Source organism: Protomyctophum bolini (assembly GCF_963924005.1).
Source record: "Protomyctophum bolini genome assembly, chromosome: 2".
NCBI classification, from domain to species: Eukaryota; Metazoa; Chordata; class Actinopteri; order Myctophiformes; family Myctophidae; genus Protomyctophum; species Protomyctophum bolini.
This window is the reverse complement of record NC_137863.1, coordinates 12,119,392-12,142,085: the sequence shown is the minus strand read 5'-3', so window position 1 is coordinate 12,142,085 and position 22,694 is coordinate 12,119,392. Positions and strand designations below refer to the sequence as shown.

General features: G+C 41.3%; 1 protein-coding gene across 1 annotated transcript in view; it reads right to left on the bottom strand.

The window, feature by feature from the left end:
* cntn4 (contactin 4) overlaps window positions 1-22,694 on the bottom strand; it is a 130,609-nt gene that overhangs the window by 27,601 nt on the left and 80,314 nt on the right. The window contains exons 8-10 of the mRNA XM_080788291.1: window positions 16,020-16,159; window positions 12,051-12,180; window positions 9,146-9,296 (exon numbers count right to left, since the gene is read on the bottom strand). Coding sequence (XP_080644417.1) covers window positions 9,146-9,296; window positions 12,051-12,180; window positions 16,020-16,159 — 421 coding nt within the window. The remainder of the gene's footprint in view (window positions 1-9,145; window positions 9,297-12,050; window positions 12,181-16,019; window positions 16,160-22,694) is intronic.

The window sequence follows — 22,694 nt, the reverse complement described above, 5'->3', positions numbered from 1 at the left end:
ATTTGCCGAATTTGTTCCGCCCAGAAGAGCCAATAGTTCAAGTAATCAGGCTGTTTGATTGGGAATGTCTTAATTATGGTCTGCAGAACATGATGTGATTGTGTCAGTAATTGCATTGTGAGGAGGGGGAGGTTTATCATCCTGGGCCACGGAGGGGTTTGTGTATGCACTTCTAGAGGATTCCTTTAATCACAAATTGCTCTCCTGGTCTATTCCCTCCCAGAGATATTCATCTCTTCCTGGTGCGCTGAGGTATCCCTACAGGAATAAAGAGCACACATGTTCCAAAGGAAATTGTCAGAGGAACCAAGATGGATTACTCATGCTGCGCTGGCGGATTCTCACTTTGAAAAATGATATCAGCCGCAGTCTCCCAGATAAAAATAATCCCGGGGAGCAGTACATGTGATGCAGACGGGTAAAGAGGGTTCTGACCTAATCTCAGCAAACATCTTGAAATTCCCTTTTGCTCTGGCTGGCTAGAGATTTATCCCATTCAGGCCTGCACATTTTAACGATTTTTTCAAAAATAGCAGACCTATAAGTTCATAGCGCGCCACTCAGTGGCGCGCTATGAGTTTGTAGATCTGCTCTTTTTTAATAGCTAAATTATAACATGTTTAAAACACAAAAAGGGGATCCCGCCCAAAATGGGTTATTTTGGTTAGGCTATAGGTTCTCCACTGGTGCATTTTTACGATAATCCCTGAATCAAAATCAAATACTGATTATATATTCTGACGTGAGGTGCAATAATATAATAATATATTTAGAATTGTATGGATGGCAAAATAATATCTATAAAAATATGTATGGAAAACTATAATACTACATGATTCAAACTGTTGATGTTTCAAGGTATGCTGTATGATCATAATGGTTGGAGGGTATACTGATGGTATAATCAGTGGTATAATTTCTAGTATAATGGTATCATTTCTGATTAGTATGGTACCTAAATACAACATAAAAATACATTTATGCTTGTATTTATGACTGACAACCTGAGGTCGTTATTGCAGTCAATTCCTGCTAGTAGTGTTTCAGGGTAGACCACACTTTGGCCAGCGGTCAAAATAATATTGTATGCGTGTCCTGTAGTAAGCAGAAACATTTTCACTGAAGCAGAACTATCATCAAGGCCATGCTGTCTGTCTCTATGTGTGCACATGTTTGAGTGCAATTGTGCGTGTGTGCGTGCATGTTTCAGTGCTAGCATGCATTTGAACACAGTATGAGGTGTTGTCTGGTGCTGCCAGAATCGCCCAGCAGAGACGCTGATCCTGGACCAGCTCCCATTCTCAGATGGAGGGGGGGGGACAGGAGGTGGTGGTGGTGGTGTGTGCGTGTGCATGTGCGTGTGTGTGTGTGTGTGTTCTCCTTCATGTGGCTTTGTAGCCATTGCCAGGATGGAGTGTTTATGAAGAGGTGTTGACTAAAAGGCGACATGAAAAGCAGCATTCAGCCGGCCCAGACCCTGCCTGGTCAGGTAGTGAAGCCAGTGTCCCCTCAAGGATAATGATATTATGAGTCTTTGTGGGTACAGAAGCTCTCAGTATTTCTCCCTGGCACGGCATGCAACGGCTAACCTCCACAGAGAGTCCAAAACTTCACACGCAGATGTTCAATTAGGGGCAAATGAGGAAATTAGAGATTTGATGAGAAAAAATGTGAAGTGACATTTAAACATGATGAACAATGTTTTTTAATAAGCACAACAGCTTGCAGCCTCAGAATTAGGGAACTAAAATAGCCACACTGGGTCGCCCGTTTGTGCAGATCGTTTAATCATCATCTTTATTAATACACCTGTTTTCCGTACAGTGTTGATTAATTCCAGGACCTCGTGAAATCATGGCCATATAGTTGTTCAATGTGAGTCTTTATTAAAGTCTCTTTGCAACAGAACAGTGTGACACAGAACCATCGTGGAAAGATTAGTGATGCCAATGAGTAAATGAATACAAATAAGTTTGCACCAATGCTTCTACGGCTGCATTGGCTTGTTGCGATTCGTTCTGGAGTGTCTGGCGGAGCAGATGGTCCTATAAATGGAGATCGGAGTGAGAAGCTCTACTCATTTATGCAATGGCCATGCTTATTTGCTACAAATGTCCATATATTTATGCAGAATGTATAAATGTACCAGGTTCATGATCATTGACAGGATCGACAGGATTTCTTCTTGCCCAACGCACACATGAAAACTTCCCTGTGACTCATATAGCCGAGCAGCAGAGTCAGTATAGGGCAACCCTAGCTTACTTTTACCGTTTCCCTCAGACTTTTTGGTTTTAGTGACTGACCCTGCCTGAGACTGTCACACATACAGATGCTACTTGGAGCTAAAAGCATACCTTATAAATAAGATTGCCATAATAATGTCTGTGTGTGGATGGGGGCTAAGAGAAGGTGTGCAGCACTGCTAACCAAATACTGGGTCGGGACCCATTTGTGGGTCACGTTCAGATTGTTATGGGTCCCTTCATTTTTGTTTCCTACATTAAAATTTCCAAAAAAGCTAATATTTTCACGATTTAAAAACAAAATGCAATGATTTTTTTCAGTCATTTCATGAAGAAACCAAGGAAAAATCTAAGAAATTCCATAAATTAGAAAACAAATGTTTAAGAACTAGTAAAAAATATCCGATCACACCACATGGCACGAAGCGACTTACCATACGTGTGCTTGTATTTTCGCTAGTTTGGATCCTAGGGAGTCATAACATTTCTCTTTTGGGTCACGGGCTAAAAAGTTTGGGAGGATAAAGTAACACATGTGGTCAATACTCAGATTAAACACGGTCTACAAATGGAAACCAGTAGAATTTCAATGCCAAAAATATTATCCCTATTAGATTCTGCATAAATAAAAAGAAAATGCTTATGAATAATGTGATTTGGAAGGTGGAAATTGACTCTTATTAGTGATAATGCAAGCCAATTTCCCAAAGAAGAACCAATTACTAAGAAGCAAATATGACTATAGCCAAACCAATGTTTATCTCAAAGGTTGCTATAAGATCTTGGGGCATTGTACTGCATTGTATTAAATTAAAAATAAACACGTAGCCTTTGAAACAAGGTCCTTGAACTGACTTTGCTTAGAGAATAGAGATGCCAATCAAAATGTTACATACCCAAGCGCAAGATGAGCTGACACAATATACCGTAGGCATAAACTCAGTTATAGTATCAGCCATTTATTATACATAAACATAGGCCATTGTCTTGTTATTATTATTATAAATGTTTTAATGTTTTTATCCCACGATTTTGCAACCCATTTTTTCACCCAGTGTCAATTATCTAATGTATTCCGGGCTGCTACACTTCCTCTGCCAACCTGGGGGGGCACCTACCATTGTCTTGTTATTTCAAGTTTTTTTTTTTTTATTAGACATACATATAGTTACCGGTGTTATGTATATTTAGTATGAAGTTATTTATAATTATTTAAATTGTGACAATTAATATTTTCTCCAGGAAATATTTTGGGCCTGGAGTTTCAATTACGGTAAAATGCAATGACAACGAACAAACAAACTGAACAATGTATATTTACTGTAGTGTGTTATGCTAAACTGTAGAATTAAGGTCTAAGAAAACTGTCTTTATGATAAGATCAGATAACACATGGGCAAAGTCAAGATCCAATAAAAAATAAGCTCTTAGTCTCAGCTGAAAATACATCTATGAAAAAATAAGTCTATGGGCAAGCCTAGTTTAGCCGGACCGCAAGACACAGGCTGTGAGGAACAGTGGCTGTCAGAAAGTAACACCTGTGCCCATGGCTTTTGGTCCATAATGTGTGTTTTTTTTTTACATTGGTCCAAAGAATATTTGCGCTCTATTGAAATGCAATAAGATTTAGGATACCCCTTTCAGAGAATCAAATCATAGAGCTTTCCTTTCACTTTATTAGTTATTTTTGTAGCTCTCATGTAAAGTAGGCAGCTCCACTATTGCTGTCCCCTACGCCAGTTATTATCACACCGGGTTACAAATGGTCAGCAGTAAGTGAAGTATACTGAACAGTGAGTCGTAGTCAATGGCCTAATCATCCCAGACAATCTGTATGGTCCTTTAAGCATCTCAGTAGATATAACAACAATGAATATTGTTAGTGTAGTGTGTACCACAAAGAACTAATGGATATTGAATCTCACAACCAAAACCATCGAATAACCATTTGCTTCTCTATGCCCCTCTAAGGCCCCATTACACTTTTACCAGTACTATCGAAATACAATCTAGAACACAATTAATGTAACTTTTAAGTGTTTTACTGTAGACCTCGGCAGGCACATGATAATTCAGAGACACTTGTTGTTCTGGAAGAGGTTTACCTATAGACTATTCATTCCATCAAGGTAGCTGGGCTTATACTCCTGCAGAGATCATCAAATTATCGGCTCAGGAATGGGACAAAAACTAATTCAAGATTTCATGGGCTGTGTAATTGATAAAAATAATATAAGTATTTATTTGGGTGAATAACTCCTTTAAAACATAAAAAGATAAAAAAGTAAAATCTGATAGTAATACTTTCTGAGTATGTTTAATAATAGAATCAGAATATAACACTTTTAACAAATAACTTGCAACTCTGTAAGCTTCTTTGACTAAAATCTGCTGTGACATGCTGTTGGTGTGTACAATTAATAAAGACGTACATTTCAACGGTATTTGCTAAGATAGGCATCGCATAGCTGAGAGGATAGACACCGTGGATGAATTATGAGAGAAAGCACATGATTGCAAACGCCAGCTGTTGCGTTCTTGTGATCGGCCGAGCGGTGAGAAGGGTTGGCAAGGCTTTATGATAAAGATACAAAGACCCTCTGAAGATCAATATGTGAACCACAGTGACTGTCATGCGAATGTCAGCTGTTATCAACAGTTGTTCAACATTACCCACCACTAGACTATTGACACCTGCCGTTCTCATAGCTGATGGGTGCTGCTGATGGCTGCATAGCAACACCTGAACGAAACAAGTGTGTGACCTCGGCAACCAGAGGACATCCAATTTTAAAGTCAAAATTACAAATGGTACCCATCCACTCTAAGTACTAATGTTGTTATTATTAAATAATAAGATCATATAATTTATAATGTAGTGAATCTAAGACAGACAGACAGACAGACAGACAGACAGAGTTTAGCCTGTTTCTAACCCAAACACAATTTATGATAGTTTTCTACCACCTATTTTAAGTGTTATCTGCCCTTTTCCTTTGCCTGCGTAAAAAAAGTAATAGCAGGGTTAGTTATTTTATACAAATGAATGGGAGCAGAGTGAGCAGACTTGCCCTCATCGGCTTTGACCTGTATTTGCAATATAGTGTACATATTATATGCTTTTTCATATTTGCACAGACCAAAAAAATAAAATCAAAATACCAATTGAATTATTGAACATTGCTGATGCTGGGGAAAAAAGTAAAAACATAGCCCATCTATAGATGTAGGGGAACCTACAGTATCGACTCACACTAATGGAAGCTGTGGCATTTTGACTGATAGGCAGCAGCCTGGCAGGTGTGTTTGGAGTTTAAATTGTTACTGCCATTCAGTATAACATTTTCATGTTTTGTAGGCACCTCAATGTGCTCTCAAAATAACATCCATTGTCAAAAGACCATGACCATGACCTTTTTGTATGACGCAGAACGCAGAAAATATGTTTCTTTAAATAGACCTACTGAAGTGGTTATAGAATAGTGTTAACCTAATTTATATCCATCTCAATGAGAAGCATCACAGCAAGCTAACACCCAAAAATAACACCACTAATAACAATAGCTCGCTAACAAGATGTAAACAAGGCAATACATTTCTGGGGTGGAAGAAGTGAACCGCATGCAAGAGCACCTCAATCAACCCCCAGTCAACACTGAAAACAGTAGTTCCCTCTCAGGACAAATACTGTACCAACCTCAAAGGAGTAAAACACCTAGGCCAAATATGTTCAGAGGTGTCACAGTTGATCAAGATAAATACTCAAGGTCTTTAAGGTATGGTCTTAAATCCAGGCCTGGGCGAAACATAACGTCAGCACAACCAGTGACCAGTTCATAAAAGGGGGATCTGATTTTGTCCGTGAGGCGTGAGGGGAGGCTAACAAACTTGATTTCCTCCTAGCAGTGACATATTGAAATGCTGTGTTTTTCAGGCTGCTCTCGCGCGCCTGACACGGCCCACTTACACACTCATCAGCAAGACCGGCTCTGCTCTGCGCTCTCAGCTGCTTTGTTCCAGCTGATGTCATCTAAACCATGTCCCTGCAGGGTTGTCTGGGGTAGATAAGACCCCCCCCACCACCCCCCCCCACCACCCCCCCCCACCCCCTACCCCCCTTCCCTGGGCTCCTACGGGAAAAAAGGGAAGGGGGGCTTGCTGCTATGAAGATGGATTACCCAGCTGGTGACATCGGCTCCCCTCCCACAGAAGCCAATGTAGAGCTCTAACGCAATTAAGGCAATTAATCTTCAACAAAAGGGGTTCACAACAACCCCTTTTGATCAGTACAGATTTCTGAATAGGTGTATGACCAAACCCAGTCGCTCTAACATGCACGCACGTGCACACACACTGATCTATATCGATCATTGATAGCTTTTAACCACTTAACATGTCGCTGTTGTGAGCTTGTTGATCTGCTATTATTGCAAAAAGAAAAGAAAAAAATTCAACAGTTCAATTCTCCAAAATATGATAACTTAATATGATTAAGCATGACAGTGAAACATACTGAAACACACTGACCATAATAATATGTCATGTGTGCATTACTGAATATTGCAGATGCTAACCATCTGATGGTATGTTGAGGATAGGCAATGGCAGTCTAATAAACTAAAAACAGCAATAGATCAGATGAGAAGCACTTTCACTGCATGTTATATCAAACCGTATGCCAACGATGTGTGTGTGTGTGTGTGTGTGTGTGTGTGTGTGTGTGTGTGTGTGTGTGTGTGTGTGTGTGTGTGTGTGTGTGTGTACACTTCATGTACATGTATGTGTTTTGTTTACTGAGTTCTGACTGAAGCTGAGCCTGGAGCTGGACAGTAAAAGGGTAAAAAACAAATATCTAAGCAGCTGAAGGTAAGAGGGTCCCTTTCAATGGCTTTGGCATGAATTTGTATGTTCTGTACAATCCAGCCTTCAGTATACTGTGGGAGACGTGCACTTTGATTGTGATGCCTACAATTTTCTTTTTAATTACAAACCTGTGTCAGACCAAAGCCAGGTGGTCAGAGCCAAATATACGCCATTATGATTCATTCCTGATCCTCAAAGGGACCCTGGACCCTAACAGAATACAAACACCATAATAGAATTCCATCCACCGACCGTTCATTAACATGACTGATTGTGATTATGACAGCAAAGAAACGGATCCACATTTTATATTGTGCTTTTAGAATTTCATTTCTGAACCATATGCAGCCCCCACAAACACAGAATAAAGATGTAACCTGATAGTGTACTAAGGCAGTGGTTCCCAAACTGTGGAGCATGCTGTGCACCCCCTGTGGTGCGTGACATGAATAGGCTAATTAATGGTGGTGATATTATTTTAAATATATGAACATATTATGCCAATATGGCAAGTAGAATATATGCCATATTCAGGTTCATATGTGCATACAGTATATGTGCACATATACACAGTATAGGAAATATATGTCTCTATATCTTATGCAACATATACAGGTATGCAGGTGGCCAATTATGAATAATGATTTCACATATGATAAATATATAACATATGTTTATCATACGTGACATATTATTCGCACACATACAGTAATACAAATATGTATGTATTTCATTTCCATGTGGTGGTGGTGGCGAGGTAATTCGGCTAGGTCAGGAGGTAACAGCGGGTGCACAGACACACAAGTTTGGCAACCGCAGCACTAAGGGATAAGGCTAAATGACCTGAATCAATCCATCTTTCACTTGCTGAATGTCGAGATTTAAATCACTCAAGTCAAATAATCCATTATTTATCACATCCACTGGTCATATACAGTACCTCACATTGTAGTTTAGAATCAACACTACATTATATCATGGACTTTTGCGAAGCAAGTATAACCAATGAAATAATTTCTAGGTAACAAAGGACCTGGGTAGTCAATTCCATAGTAAGTGCAGATTACGGAGACACTGCAATTTAATTTATCTCCCAGTGGGGTATATGTCAGCCAAACAAAGTGAAATGTGAACTCAGTCAAAGCTATAAATTCAAAACAACATAATTAAAATGCTCTACCTGTGATAAACATCACACAGGGCGACTTGAAGGGCACCAACAGTGAAACCACTGTGCAAATTCCCTGCCACTTTGTTTGGCAAGCAACAACACTGCTTTGCGTGTAGGCAAAATCCTGGCGAAGCACTGTGCACGCAGTCATGCTGCGGTGGTGACACCCAATGGGTGACCCCTGTCTGTACTGAGGCTGTTGGGCCAGGCTCTTGTGCCCAAAGCACGCACACGCACACACACACACACACACACGCCTGTGTAATAACAGGAGGCTAAAATCACCCTTTATCTCAGAGGAGCTTGGATAATACGTTGCAATATGTTGTAGTTGCACCCTTACACTTGATTTATACTTGGCTGCACATGGGTGTTGCACACTGAAAGTATCAAACCCTAGAGGTCTCGTTCTCTTATCATCCCCACTGAGTGTGAAAAGCACCTGATTAGCACTCTTGAGTTCCACCCTGCAGCCCGCGTCCTTGGTGGGAAGAAAACAATGAGTAGCACCTATCTGAGCCTCCACTGTATCTGATGCTATAACAAGATGTTTCTCCTGCTGCTGTCTTTCCAGATCTCTTTAAAACCCAGTCAGAGATGGGCTTTGGTGGAAAACAGAACGCCCGTTCTGAAAGTGTGAGGAAAATAATCAATATGATACGGTATTAATACCGAGCCTTACATCTCTAGACGGAGGCAACATGATAGGAGCCGGGGGGTGTTTAGTGTTAGATCTTCATCAATAACACATTACCATGGCCCTTCAGGGAGCTGAATATACCTGGCCAAAACCAATGATAATGCTGTAATGAAAAAAATCAAATCCCTCACAATGGGTTTGGGTAGAAAACATTACCGTGGGTACCTGTTACTCTCTCGTAGCGGCTCACTGCCCTTCCTCCAAGAGATCACACCCCAAGGAGACATCTTGGGCTTGCACTCGATGAGCATGTCTCCTCCCTCCTTCACTAGCGTCTGGCTCCTCAGTTGGTAGAGAGAGAAATCTGGGGCAACAGCTGAAACAAGACCAGCATATTAACGGCGATTGCAAAACTCACACCCACATCTCCTTCCCTTCAAAATGCTCTCATGTAAAGTTATACGTTCCATTACTGCATTGGGAATATGCAGGATTTCAATGAATGTATGAATGACAAATGACGTAAAGACTAAATTTCAATTAAAAAGACCAAAATCTCATATCTTGACATTCTAACTACCAGTAAAACACCCTGGGGGCGAGAAGCGACCCAGACGCCCAAACTGGGCATCTGCCTAGGTGGCGGCACACGGCAGAATGCTGGGCGAGCGCTGGCGCTTTGGCATGGGGGGGCAGATCAACATATGGAATTAATTCTGTAGGCCTACTGGCCATATATGGAGCGTGTCTGGAGTGTACTGGGTTTGATGAGGTCAGATCAACAAGAGTTGCTGGCTGGCTCCATATGCAGATCTAGGATGATCCAGTCTTCTCCATGAATGGTTATCCAGGGTTAGATGTGGTCAGTGTCGTGATCTTCATATATGAAGATGGCCATATATGGTGGCGTAACATGTCACGAGGCGTGATGTCATGAGGCATGACCATATATGGAGGCGTTAAGGGTCTCCATGATGTCACGTGATGTCACAACAAGGCATGATGGATTGGCAACCATATATGGTGGTGTAACGGACGCAGGATTTCATAGTAAATTAAACTTATACCGGGAAACATAATGGGCACGCCTACAATTGTGACATGTAGACTCTAGAACCGTTACAGATGGACGCATGTTGTTCATGGATTACAATTTCATCATTAGCTTTTATTAAGCGACATGAGCTTGTGACTCTACTTGTAGGCTTAAAATGTAACAATGAAGACAACTAATTAGATAAAATAGTCAAACATTTCAGTTAAAGCCATGCATATTATTCACATACAGGTTTCATAGAAAAGGCAAGAGAAATGATAAAAAAAATTAAATGATTTGCAACATTGACCAAAATTAAGGGTCTACTTAGGTCAATTTTTATACTCTCAGAGTTAACTGTTGTATGTACGTTAAGTAGTGAAATAAGCATATCTACAGGCTTGCAGTGACCTTGTAGATCTGCTATTCTCAACAAATGTTTGCCTATTTTCGCATAAGTACATATTATAACGTGCTTATAACATTATAACATTAACACTGAGGATTTTACATGTGCATGCTCAAGTACACATCAAGGTTAATGGTGTGTGTGTGTGTGTGTTATGTTTAATGAAGTTGGCAGAAGGACAAAATGTGTACTCCTTTAATTAACAGGAAATCATTTCCTCAGCTAAGAAAAACAAAGGCAAATGTCATGTACTTCAGATTTAGCCCACATCCGTTTCATCGTGATAATTACTTCCACCACCTGCAATAAACACTTTAATTAGTTATACCTGCACAGGACTGTCACCGAAATTCACTTTGGTAGAGGTTTGAATTGTGTAGCCTTACATTGCAAGGTGAAACAGGTCTGAAATTAGGTGAAACACTCAAGCAAAGCAGCTTCTGCCAATATTGCATAGTCAATTTTGGAATATCAATTTCTAATCAACTGAATATCCGTACAACTACATGTGTCAGCTAGGCATTTAGAGTGAACACAATGAATAGTTATGCTGCTTAAATGGACCGCCTGATGTACTGTTTGCATGTGTGAGTTAGCTTGAAGCAAATGAGAAACCGATTAGAGGTAGTATATATATATATGAATGAACTATTAGCTAATTAATGGGGGGGGGGGGGGGGGTCTGGGGAGAGATAATTAGAAGTAGCCTCCTGACTTCCGTGGCTGCAATGAGCTATCGCTAGAATAGATAGTATATGCCCATTTACCCTGTATAATATGGGCCTATTGATTGGATCGGCTGTTCTGGACAACTGAATATCAATGTATGGACATATCGGTCGGATCGGGGGGTTTGAAGTAACAACCGCATATCTGAACAACTTGGCGTAGAGCACCTCACTCCAATGCCAATACGCGTGTCGAGTTTGAAGACAGTCAGTCCCATACAGTATATGTAGAAACTAGCAAATATAAGGTAGTTCCACTGAGCTTATAATGCATTTATGACCAGCACTTTACGTTATAAACATTGTTATAAGCTTTCATACATGATTATAAACATTTATAACGACCGTTATAATGCCTTAAAAGAGCATTATAATTCATAATACATGCGATTATAATGCCTTATAGACCTAACCTTTAAGTAAAGTGTTACCAATGGAATGGAATATTCCTGAAGTGGAGCAGAACAGATGTGCTGGGCTGTGGTGAACCTGTGTGTGTGTCCTGACACTGATGAGGCATTGTGCTGGCTGAATGGTGAGTGAGAGCTAGCTTGTGGCCAGAGAGCAGAGAGTGACAGTTTGACAGTGCAGATGGGCGAGGCCGGTGAGCGCAGCAGTTCTGGCATACATCACTGTCACCCCAACGCTTTCATCTTATAATTAATGCTTTTCAATTAGTGGCCAATAAGAGAGAGGCCAGAGGTCATCCCCTGGTACTGGGCACGGGTAGAGCAAACTTGAAAAACCCACGAACGCACGCACGCACGCACACACACACACACACACACACACACACACACACACACACACACACACACACACACACACACACACACACACACACACACACACACACACACACACACACACACACACACACACACACACACACACACACACACACACACACACACACAAATACAATACATATCCATTATCCACACATGCTAGTCTTACCTATAACTCGAAGCTCTGCATTGGCGTAGACCTCACCATGCTTATTACCAGCCACACACTGGTACATTCCTATGTCAGCCAGGGTCAGACGGCTGATTGACAACACTCCATTGGCCACCTGTATGCGTTCCTATGGACATAGAGACACATGCCTTTAATATGCCTTATTCCCAGTGCTCATCTACATAAAAGTGGCCAGCCAGTGGGCCAGTGAATTATGGTCTGGAAGTGACAGACGTGGCAATAAATCTAGGTTTTCATCACTAATGGAGGGAAGGGTTTGGGTGGATGGAGGCAGGGTAGCAGAAAATGACCCTAATCAATCTGCATGTTTATGAGAGTGAAATAAAACCATGCCCTATTTATATCTGCGGCTTCACCACAGGGCCTGTTTCCCCTTCAGCAGGAACAGGGGGGCAGGGAAGGGAAGGAATATCGTAACATCTGAGGTATGCTGAATTGTGAAAATTGCTTTTCTGATAGGTATGCTCTATACATACTAAGTGTTGTATGCACCTATGTCACAGACACCGGCTTCCATTTCATCTGCTTGAGCTCAGGCTGTATCCCTTTCCCTGTTTGACTGAAGGAGAAAGCTTGTTTGCAACTCACTGGAAAAGTAAGACCAGAATACGGGTGGAGTGATGGAGTAATGAAGTATAAACTTGACTGGGACACAAACAGTAGGGCTAATTATACTTCATCGAACAACCACAAACAATACAAATGGCATATTTTCAACTGAAATAAATACGTTTGTCATAATTCTATAACACAGTTGTTCGATGCAGTGTTTCTCAAATGGGTACGTGGAGGTACTATAGAGAAGTGAGTGGAAAACTGATTTTACTGTTTAATTCATATAAAACATTGACAAAAGTTGTGTGAACCTGCTGATCTATGTTATTAAAATATTTTGGCATTATATGCTAGCTATGGTTTTCTCTTGCAGTTTTCTAAGCAAAATGTTCTTTGGTAAAGGGAGTACTCGGAGGTACTTGGATTCAGAAATCAGGGAAAGGGCCCGGGAAACTAAAACCTGGGGGTACTGAACCCAAAACAGGTGGTTTCAGAACCACGATGTAAAGTATGATCTGTTAATCCTAAACATTTATCGGTCTTCTGTTTCTACTTATGTAGGTTCCCTCACGACTGCATTTCAGATCCCAATCAGTTCTCATGTCTCCGTTCAAACTATGTCAGGTACTGCCTCTGCTTGCCCTTCATCTGCTGTGTTTTCCGCAGGCTCACCCATAATTGCATTAGATTCCATTTCCATAGGGGGTTTTCTGAGAGGGGCCGAACTCCAGTCTCAGGGGATTAAAGTACTGCCATGTGAAAAGCCTGTCCTCATTGAAAGATCACAAACTAATCCTGTGTTCGAGCAGGTTAGAGCGTCTGCATTTCCATAGTGCTCAGTAGCCCTGGTTGTGCTGGGGCGAATGTGCCTGCTGGCAGGAGGGGGGGTAAATGGTGGCGTATCAGTCCGTGCATGGAAAGCACTCCCGTTTACGGCTGCTATTAATTAAGCATGACGTTCCTCTTAAATCAGCAGTTTCTCATGCAGGGGACCTGGGGGTGCCATCTGTACGCCTTATGCTGAATGAAAATGATTGGCAATGTCATTTGCCAACAACAGTGGGTTGCTTTAGTTGATATACAGTAGGACAGTATAAACAGTATAAAAAGTGCAACAAAAAGATGTCCTGAATAACAATCTGTCCTGGTGTTTACTAAAAAGAAAGACCAATTCTGCGCAGATTGATTGCTATAGTGCTCTTACAAAGTATTATTGCGAAACGCAGTGATTGCGAACGCAGTGAGCACTTACTATGAGACCTAGCAGATCATGTCTGTCTGTCTGTGTGTCTGTTTGTCCCGCTTTTGTGCCCATATATGGAGCTGAGTGATTTGTTTGTGATTGATGCAAGTGTCTGTCCCGCTGTTACGTCACCATGACTCAGCCATAACCATATAAGGAGTCCCCAAAGCAGCTATACGTCCAAAACCCAAATATGTACGAGCTGCGTTCGCTTCCCGCGTCTTACTCGTCTCCCTTATAACCCTTACTATAGTTGGTTGTGCGCTGGTGTAGTGCACTGAATATAACCGATTTACAAGCTCACAACGTGTCACAATGTGACATGTTGTGAGCTTGTAGTTCGGCTATTTTCAGTGAGCAACACCCACATGCAACTAATTACAGTATAACTCAGGCTTTAGGGAGTATCCCTTTATCTATACAGTTGGATTCAAAATATCATCAGGTGTGGTGGATGTTTTCACCGTGTGTGAGTCTCAAGAAAGAATGAGTGGGATGTTCCAATGAATGGTACAATAAATAAAGGTCTTGATTGATTTACTGTAATGAAAAGCAACAAATGGTGTATCCTCTTCCTACAGCCCTACATCGCTGACCTTTACTTCTTCCACTGATTAAGCTGCTGTGGTTAATGGTGACATTTCAAACAATGTAACACCTTTGCTGATTAATTCATTTGCGCATGCATATCCACTTACCGGTATTAGTTTGCTGTTTGGGACAGCCCTGTGCAACAAATCCAACGGTATCATCATTTCCAAGCTTTAATCATGCATTCAGTCCTAGTATGCACACTGCACATATCTCAAAGTATGAGATATTTTCTTTTTAGGTTGCTTTCTGCTATTCTTGTTCTAATTATCTTTTTGTTAGCGTAAGCATGTACTTGAATTTGGGGGCATGAGAGAGGCGAGTTTCAAAGCGTACTCTGTAAGCATGTGCCTTAGCAAGCATCCTCCATCCAAGGGCACCGATTATACAGTATAGACAATTTTATAATGGTTGTGAAAAGAAGTTAAGAGAATGCAGTTTTTTCCTCACTATCAATACTAACAGATGGACTCATTTGTTTTGCATGTGTGTTCTGCATGTGTATACTGCACAAACTAGTATGTTCTGATAAAGGTTGTGTTAAAAAGCGTACCACATTGACTTGACTTGATTGTTCATTATTCAGTGCTGAAAGTAAGCCTAATCTGCCTTTATGAGAAAAACGGTTTGCTGTTAGAAGCGTTGCCCCTGGTAACAATAAAACAGGCTTTGTTCAATCCAAGCCTATATAACATCTAAGGATTGATCGATACCCTCTGGTGTGTTTGTGCCCATTTTTACATAATGAAGAAAATTAACATAAAGTTTGTTTATTTATCAAGTCCAAGATGTGCCCATCATCAATCTTCTCTAAATAACCTGGCTCTAGCATTGCCCAGTGGCTAAGACATAATAATATTAAATCATACTTTCGCAAATGCTTTAATGAATACTCGACAACAGAGCTTCACTGCCATTGAGTTAGATGAACAAGCACGGTGGTTGCAGTGTATGTTGTACATAATAAGCATGCTCATACACAATGTACATGCTCATCTCTCATCTCAATAGTCATAAGGAGGACGTGAATAGGAGAAAAGGTGCTAGACTGAATGTAGGGTACAACAAAGTATGCTGCCTTCCACAGAGACTCTCCCTTTCCGAGCTCCTTTGGTGGCACAGGATTAATGATGGCTCTCCGGGAAGAGAGATTTAACAGAAGATTAGGGCAGCTCTTACATCACTGTGCTTTCAAGACTAGCATGAAATACTTGGCTTGTTTACAGTTTAGTCTTTGAACACACCAAAGGATAGGAGGCGCAGTCTAAATCCCAACAAATATGCAGTATATGTGGCAGGACTGAAGTGCATATTGCATTGCTGCATGGAGGAACCGTGTTAAAATACAGACCATAATTGCCTGGAGATTTCGTAGAAAAACTTCACCATGTAGCAGCAAAGCTTTGACACATAGGGTTCCTCATTACAGTACAGGGACTCAGTAACATCAAATAGGCAATTAGTATTTGAGTCACAACTGTTTTGCTGCCAACCTGGGCAGCAGAACTTAAGCTGGCATTATAAAGAGCTAGCAACACTAAAGCATTAAGTCTTACCTCCACAGGCTCCAGATTCTCTCCATTTTTCATCCACCGGAAAGAAGGTTTGGGCTTCCCTGTGGCTTTACACTCCCATACCAACGGGTCATCAATAGGTTTCTGCATATCTTCAGGTTTTTCAATGAGATGCGGTGGGGCTGGACGATTCAGGGAAAAAAACAATGAATTTGATTAATTGGTAAATGAACAGTATTTATATAGCGCTTTTCTCCAAAGCACTTTACATTACAATGTACTTTACCTTCACCCATTAACACACCAATTTTGGAGAATAATCTGAAAAATGAAATACTGAAAATGATGTCAGACTATCAAAGTCTATAGCATGCTTATGCAAGACTGAAAGTGATGTACATCACAAACTAAATGTATTAGAGTAGCCGTGGGTGGTACCATAAAACACTTCCATCCAATACAGTTTGAGTAAATTATGGTATAATTATACAGCAGCAGCATTGATTCTTACTGTCTTGCAAGTAACTCAAGGCTAGTTAACGATTTAAGCAAAAAGAAGAAAAAAAACTAAAAAAGAAAGGTACATAAAAACAAGATGGATTTACTCTCTCCATAGCTCTATACATCTGGGATGATGTGTAGGTCAAGACACTATCATCTTATATCACACAAGGCCACTGGCAGGACAAGAGTAATGGTAGATCACTATTCTATTCTACAGACCTTACCTAATGCCATACTCAAGGACTGACCTTTGAGATGACTTTTCAGTAATAGAACATCCTGCTCTAATTGGCTTCTGCTACAGCATGCTTCCAAGTAATTCCGGATGAAACAGTGAGAAATTCAATGGTGATTGCAAATATAATATCCCTATAATGCCACAGTGTGCTGGATTTGGCATTCCACTTTGTGATTGTGAGTGGATTGGAGAGAGATAGAGACAGACGAGGACAATGTAGAGTGTAATGTGTGATTGTTTATGTTGTTTATGCAGGGAAGGACATTCAACATCAACCTCTATTGATATTTAACCACAAAATGAATATTGTGTGTGTTTATGTCAAATTCCAAAATTCCATTTGACAACCAAAGTTGCTGCACAAGTCTAGTGGACGTCATAATTATCATTAACCACTTAAGTATGGCTATGGTTGTCCAGAGTCCCTCAAGGCTCTATAATAGTGACTTTTCAGTTTTCACTCAGCATTAAATATCATGGTGGGTAATGTTATTTGTGTCTAAAGTGGGCCACTGATACCTCAAACAGCATAGTGCTGCTTTACTGTAACATTTAACTAGTTTGGATGCAGTTCTGTTCTCTCACCATCCAACTATAAACCCCAAATGAGCTGCATCCTTTTGGTCTTCAACTGCAGCTAGATGGAATGGGATTCAGGCTATAACTATTCTGTGAACACAGACATCCAAGGCATTTCTTAACCCTGAGGTGAACTTGTCAAATCTTCCTCAACCTTTCTCAGTGTGGAATTGAACTGCAATCTTTTGGATTAAAGGAAGGCCAGGTGTCTGTGTGTGTATTGCTTCAAAGCTTCTGTGTAGCTCTGCACAGAAATGCGCATACCGGTATCAATATTTGTACCAATGTCAATCACGTAACCTATGACCACAACCACCCATAATGTATCTGAGCAGAGAGAAGCAGAGCGTGTCGTGTGTGTGTGTGTGTGTGTGTGTGTGTGTGTGTGTGTGTGTGTGTGTGTGTGCGTGCGTGCGTGCGTGCGTGCGTGCGTGCGTGCGTGCTTGTGTTGTTTTGGATGGGAGCACCGCCAGAAGAGATAGCAGAGAGCAGAAATCTACTCTGAGACTCCATTATCACCAGTCATTTAGCATCACATCCATCCATGGAACCGCAATCTTCCACCCGAGCCTGGCGGCGGCCTGATCCACCCTCCGCACCTTCCAGGACCATGTTGTTTTTTTCTCCTCACCTCTCATTGTCAAGGCCCTTCACTCCATTCCTCACCGGCTGTGAACGTATCGACTCTCAGTCAATGCTTACCAAATGAAAGCGGGCAGCCCATCTCTGCCTGTACACTAGGCCTACCACACACAATCGAGCCAAACGTCAGCTGGCTGAACCATAAATTGTGGGATTCTTTCTTTCTACCAAATTGAAAAGTAGTAGGTTTAGGGAAACCAGAAGCCCAATATAACAGTAATGAACTGGCATCCGTCCTGCTTCTTCTCAATGACATGCGAATAAATCTTTTCCCCAAACAATGTTTCAGAAGAACCCATTTTGGGGTCATAGGTCTATTTGCATGAATCGCTAGTGAAGTTAAGGGAGCCTACAATGTTTTGTATTATTTCATAACAAAACACAAATTTTCAGTTTTCAAGCTGAAAAGGTTTGGGAACCCCTGTTATACTTCCTGAAGCTGCTATAATATAATAATGTTATAATACTAATAATATGTTATAATACTAGAACATACAACTGTGTCGCATGCTGAAAATTGGTGTAATTTGCGTTACACCATCATTCGTTGCCTATCGAATTTTGTTCCCTTCCGGCCACAGAATACCCTCGGGACACTCCAAACCTCATAACAACACTGCCTACACTCACGTGGACTCACTCATGTTTTTGGCCGCTAACATCTGTACATTGATCCATTTAACTACTAAACAAAAGACGGACTCTCCTAACTTCTACAACACGCCAAAACGGACATTGCAGCTCCTCACGTGCAATGGCAGAAAAAGGTACACACATAAACTGTTTGGGACAGCCCTGTGCAACAAATCCAACGGTATCATCATTTCCAAGCTTTAATCATGCATTCAGTCCTAGTATACACACTGCACATATCTCCGACGGCATGCTTCGCGGACCACTTGGAGGTCCGCGGACCACCTGCCTAATAATAACATTCATTTTGTGCCCATCCCTGTACATAATTTGATGTTCATATATTCAAACTAGTTAAGCAAAAGTTCACAAAATGTTCTCTTTACATTTCCTTTTTGCAGTTCACAAACACATGTTGATTTATTCAAAGGTATATTAAAGCACACCAATTATTTGTCTGGATAAAATATAACAAACAATCGATGACCATAATTCTGTCATTGCATTAATTTCTTCCATGCAGACAGACAGACATACTCATGGGGCCGCAGGTTGCATGGATGTACAAGAGATACCCTTATTGATTCTCCCATTGGCTTACACTGCTGACGAATGTCTCAAAGGCTTAATTCAAAAGGAGTTCAAAATAAGATTAGAGATTTTTATCACTTCCTGCAGACAGCAGGAGAGGGAGAGTGAGAGACACAAGGAGGATGAGAGTGACAAAGCACATCAAAAAGGAAAGCAGACCTGTAGCAAAGAGGGACAAATCAGCCTGGGCTGTTGACAGCAGGCTCCTCAGCTCTTGTAAATAATGGAAAATTGTGTAACGCCTTAAAAATGAGTTATTGTTGACAGCTGACACAGCAATACTTTAAGGGGATTGGGGGGGGGGTCAAATGACAGACAGAGCAACTTGGAAGGAAACCAAGAGATGATCCATTTAACCATAGGCGGCGGGTGAGTTTTACTTTTGGGTAGGCTATAGAATTGCGTTTGGGGGGGGACTCTCGCGGCCGAGCGAAGCGAGGCCGCCGCCGCGGATTTATTTATTTATTTATTTCCCAGATGGTCTAAAAATGAGTTATTTAGCATACTTTTACCAATGAATTAGCCTATACACAGACAACGACTTTTGGACGTATTTTTCTCAAGTCTCGAGTCAGTCAGTACTCAGTGTAGATTACCCGGCGGTGTTGCTGCCCCTCCGGGAGTCGCGGCTCATGGCTCTACAGACGGCACAGAGACAGCAGTCACTCCGCTGAACGTGTCAGTGTTGCTGCAGTGGTGTGAACTGTGAACCGTGCAGCCTAGGCACTGGTGCTGCTGAGTTCTGACACAGCCGACTCACAGCTTCTTCTTCTGAATTAGGCTACTTTATATTTGCATTGAAAAATACATTTTGCCGTTTCCCAAAACAAACCAGCGCGCGGCCGCGCGCGCTACTCTTTGCTACAAAGCGACTGGAAGGACGAGGTTTACAGACATACCAATAGTAGTCAATCATATGCTGTATACTATATACACTATACAGTGTATAGTGTATAGTGTATAGCCTATCCGATCAGCGATCACCAGGGGGCAGCGACAACACACACACACACACACACACACACACACACACACACACAATAGCCTTCTATAATGCTGCGCACATATATTATATATATTTTAAAAAATATCCAGCATAATTTTTGGGAAGGCTTAGCCTTCCCTAGCCTTATGCACCCGCCGCCTATGCATTTAACTGTAACCAAGATAAATAGACACAGCACGTTACTTTTGTGACTTGCTCTGTCTGGGTGAGATTTTAGCCTTTAGTTTCATCTGCTAGATCGGGCAGCAGTATTCTGAGCTAAACATAATATTGATCATAATACTATGTATGATGCTATTCTCTAGTTTAGTGTAAATACAAATGATGAATACAAAAATGTCCCCCCCCCTATTAGAACTTAGAAGTCACCTCCGTTCACTTCATTGGGCCAGATCTTCTACATATAGCCTTCTATCGGACTAGTGACACAGCCCTAAACTGGAGGATTGCAAAATGCACTGGAGTTTATGGGTGTTTGTCACCATTTTGAGTTAAATGAACCATGTAACTCGGCTGTTGTCTGCACCCTCATTGCGCAACTCTCCAATAGAAGGCTATACAAACAAACAAAACAGCTTTACACCTGCTTTTCTCTCATTAGCAGGCAACAGTGCAACACTATCTCTCTCTCTCTCTCTTTGTTTCTGGCACAACAGCGCCACTTTTGCCCCTACTGGTACTCTAAACGGACATAGTCACATATAGTCACATAGGTTGGGACATAGGGACACTGCTATTCCTTGGAGTGGTTGCACCACTCAAAAACTGCCACTGCCAATTAATCTTATGAGTTGAAATTAAAAGATATATAAATATATATATTTTCTCCTCATTTACAAATGGCCACCTGGTGCCTGTGGCAGTCCCCCTGGGGGGCACGGACCCCACTTTGAAAGCCACTGACCTTGCTCACATAGTTTAAATAAGTGTACCGCAGAAGCCATTCCCAGACTTCATGCTACACACAGTTAGTAAGCAGACATATTATTCAGCCGACTTGTGGGTGAAAATACTGGAAGGGGTCACAAATGTTATCTACACCACCCTCTAACTACTGTAGCATCCAGTCACTCTCTACTGACTGATGACTGAGATGAGATGCCAACAGTTACAAACAAATCAACCAAACAAACTGAACTGTACAGCATAGCAAAGACAGTGATCAATGATCAGCCTTGTGGATAGTACAAATGTTTGCTGTCCTTAGTGAGCCGACTCAAATCCTTCCCAGTTACTGCAGAGAAGAATAGAGCAGTGTTTCACAACCTTGGGTCCGGGCCCTCCTTGGTGGGGCACCAAAGATCTGTTTGGAGGTTATGTTGCACAAAAGCATAACTTGCATTATGTGGTCATTATCTTGTGAAAAACAGTCTAAAAAAGCAGATCTACAAGCTATGTTTGCTATCCATCATACAAGAAGCACTGAAGGCTTATGCACGCTGGGCTTTGCATAAACGAAAGTGGTGGAAGTATTAAGGACGATTTTGGCGGAAGTACTGCTCAAGGAAATTACATTGACGCTTTACATAGCTTTACAATTACAATGTTGTGATTGGTCGAAAAATATCGTATCCGGGGGAAATTCATCTGACGGATGTTCCGTCCCGACACTTTGCACTCTCTGCCTTAGGTTGTGACTAGGCATTTCTCTTCGCAGATGAGTAGTAAGGCTTATGTGGTTAACATGTTTGAATAACACAAGTGTGTATGTGTGTGTGTGTGTGTGTGTGTGTGTGTGTGTGTGTGTATGTGTGTGTGTATGTGTGTGTGTGTATGTGTGTGTGTGTGTGTGTGTGTGTGTGTGTGTGTTTGTGCGTGTGTGTGTGTGTGCGTGCGTGCGTGCGTGAAAAAAGGTTTGCAACCACTGGAATAGAGTTACAGGAACATGCTGATCCTGCATGTTCCTGTACTTGCAATAATTGACATCTTCGTTATTTCAGGTGTTAACAACATCTAGAGTGAACTCAGTGAAGAGCCCTTTAAAGACAGAATGTGATAAACACTGTCCCTATACTGTACTTTACTTGTCAGTTTACAGTATTTATTTTTTTGCAAGGAAAGCTCCTTTTAAATAAATAATGCCACAAACTCACAAGTTATTGAAAAAGGGTGGAGAATATGAGCTGATTCCAAATATTTCAAATGTATTTTGTCCACTTTGTCCTTCCTTTTCTCTTGCCACAGTTTGCACCTAACTTAAGTGACAGCTCCTGCCCACAAAAAGGCATCATGGTCAACCATAAGTGTTTCACAAGATTTTGTCCTTGTAGCCTTAAATACAGAATTTTCTGCCCGGAATCTATTACATGTTGGTCGCATATCTGAAGAGTTGTGTTCTCAGGTGTACTATGTGTGAAAAGGACAACGTCTTAACTACTAGAACAGCTAAACTGCGAACCAACTGAACTGTGCCTGCAGCTGTTATAAGTGTGATATTACAGGAGAGTAGTGATGTGTTACTGGTATGGGAACGCCGAGAACCGTTGCTTGTTTTAAAATGGCGTTCAACATTTCCAGCACACTT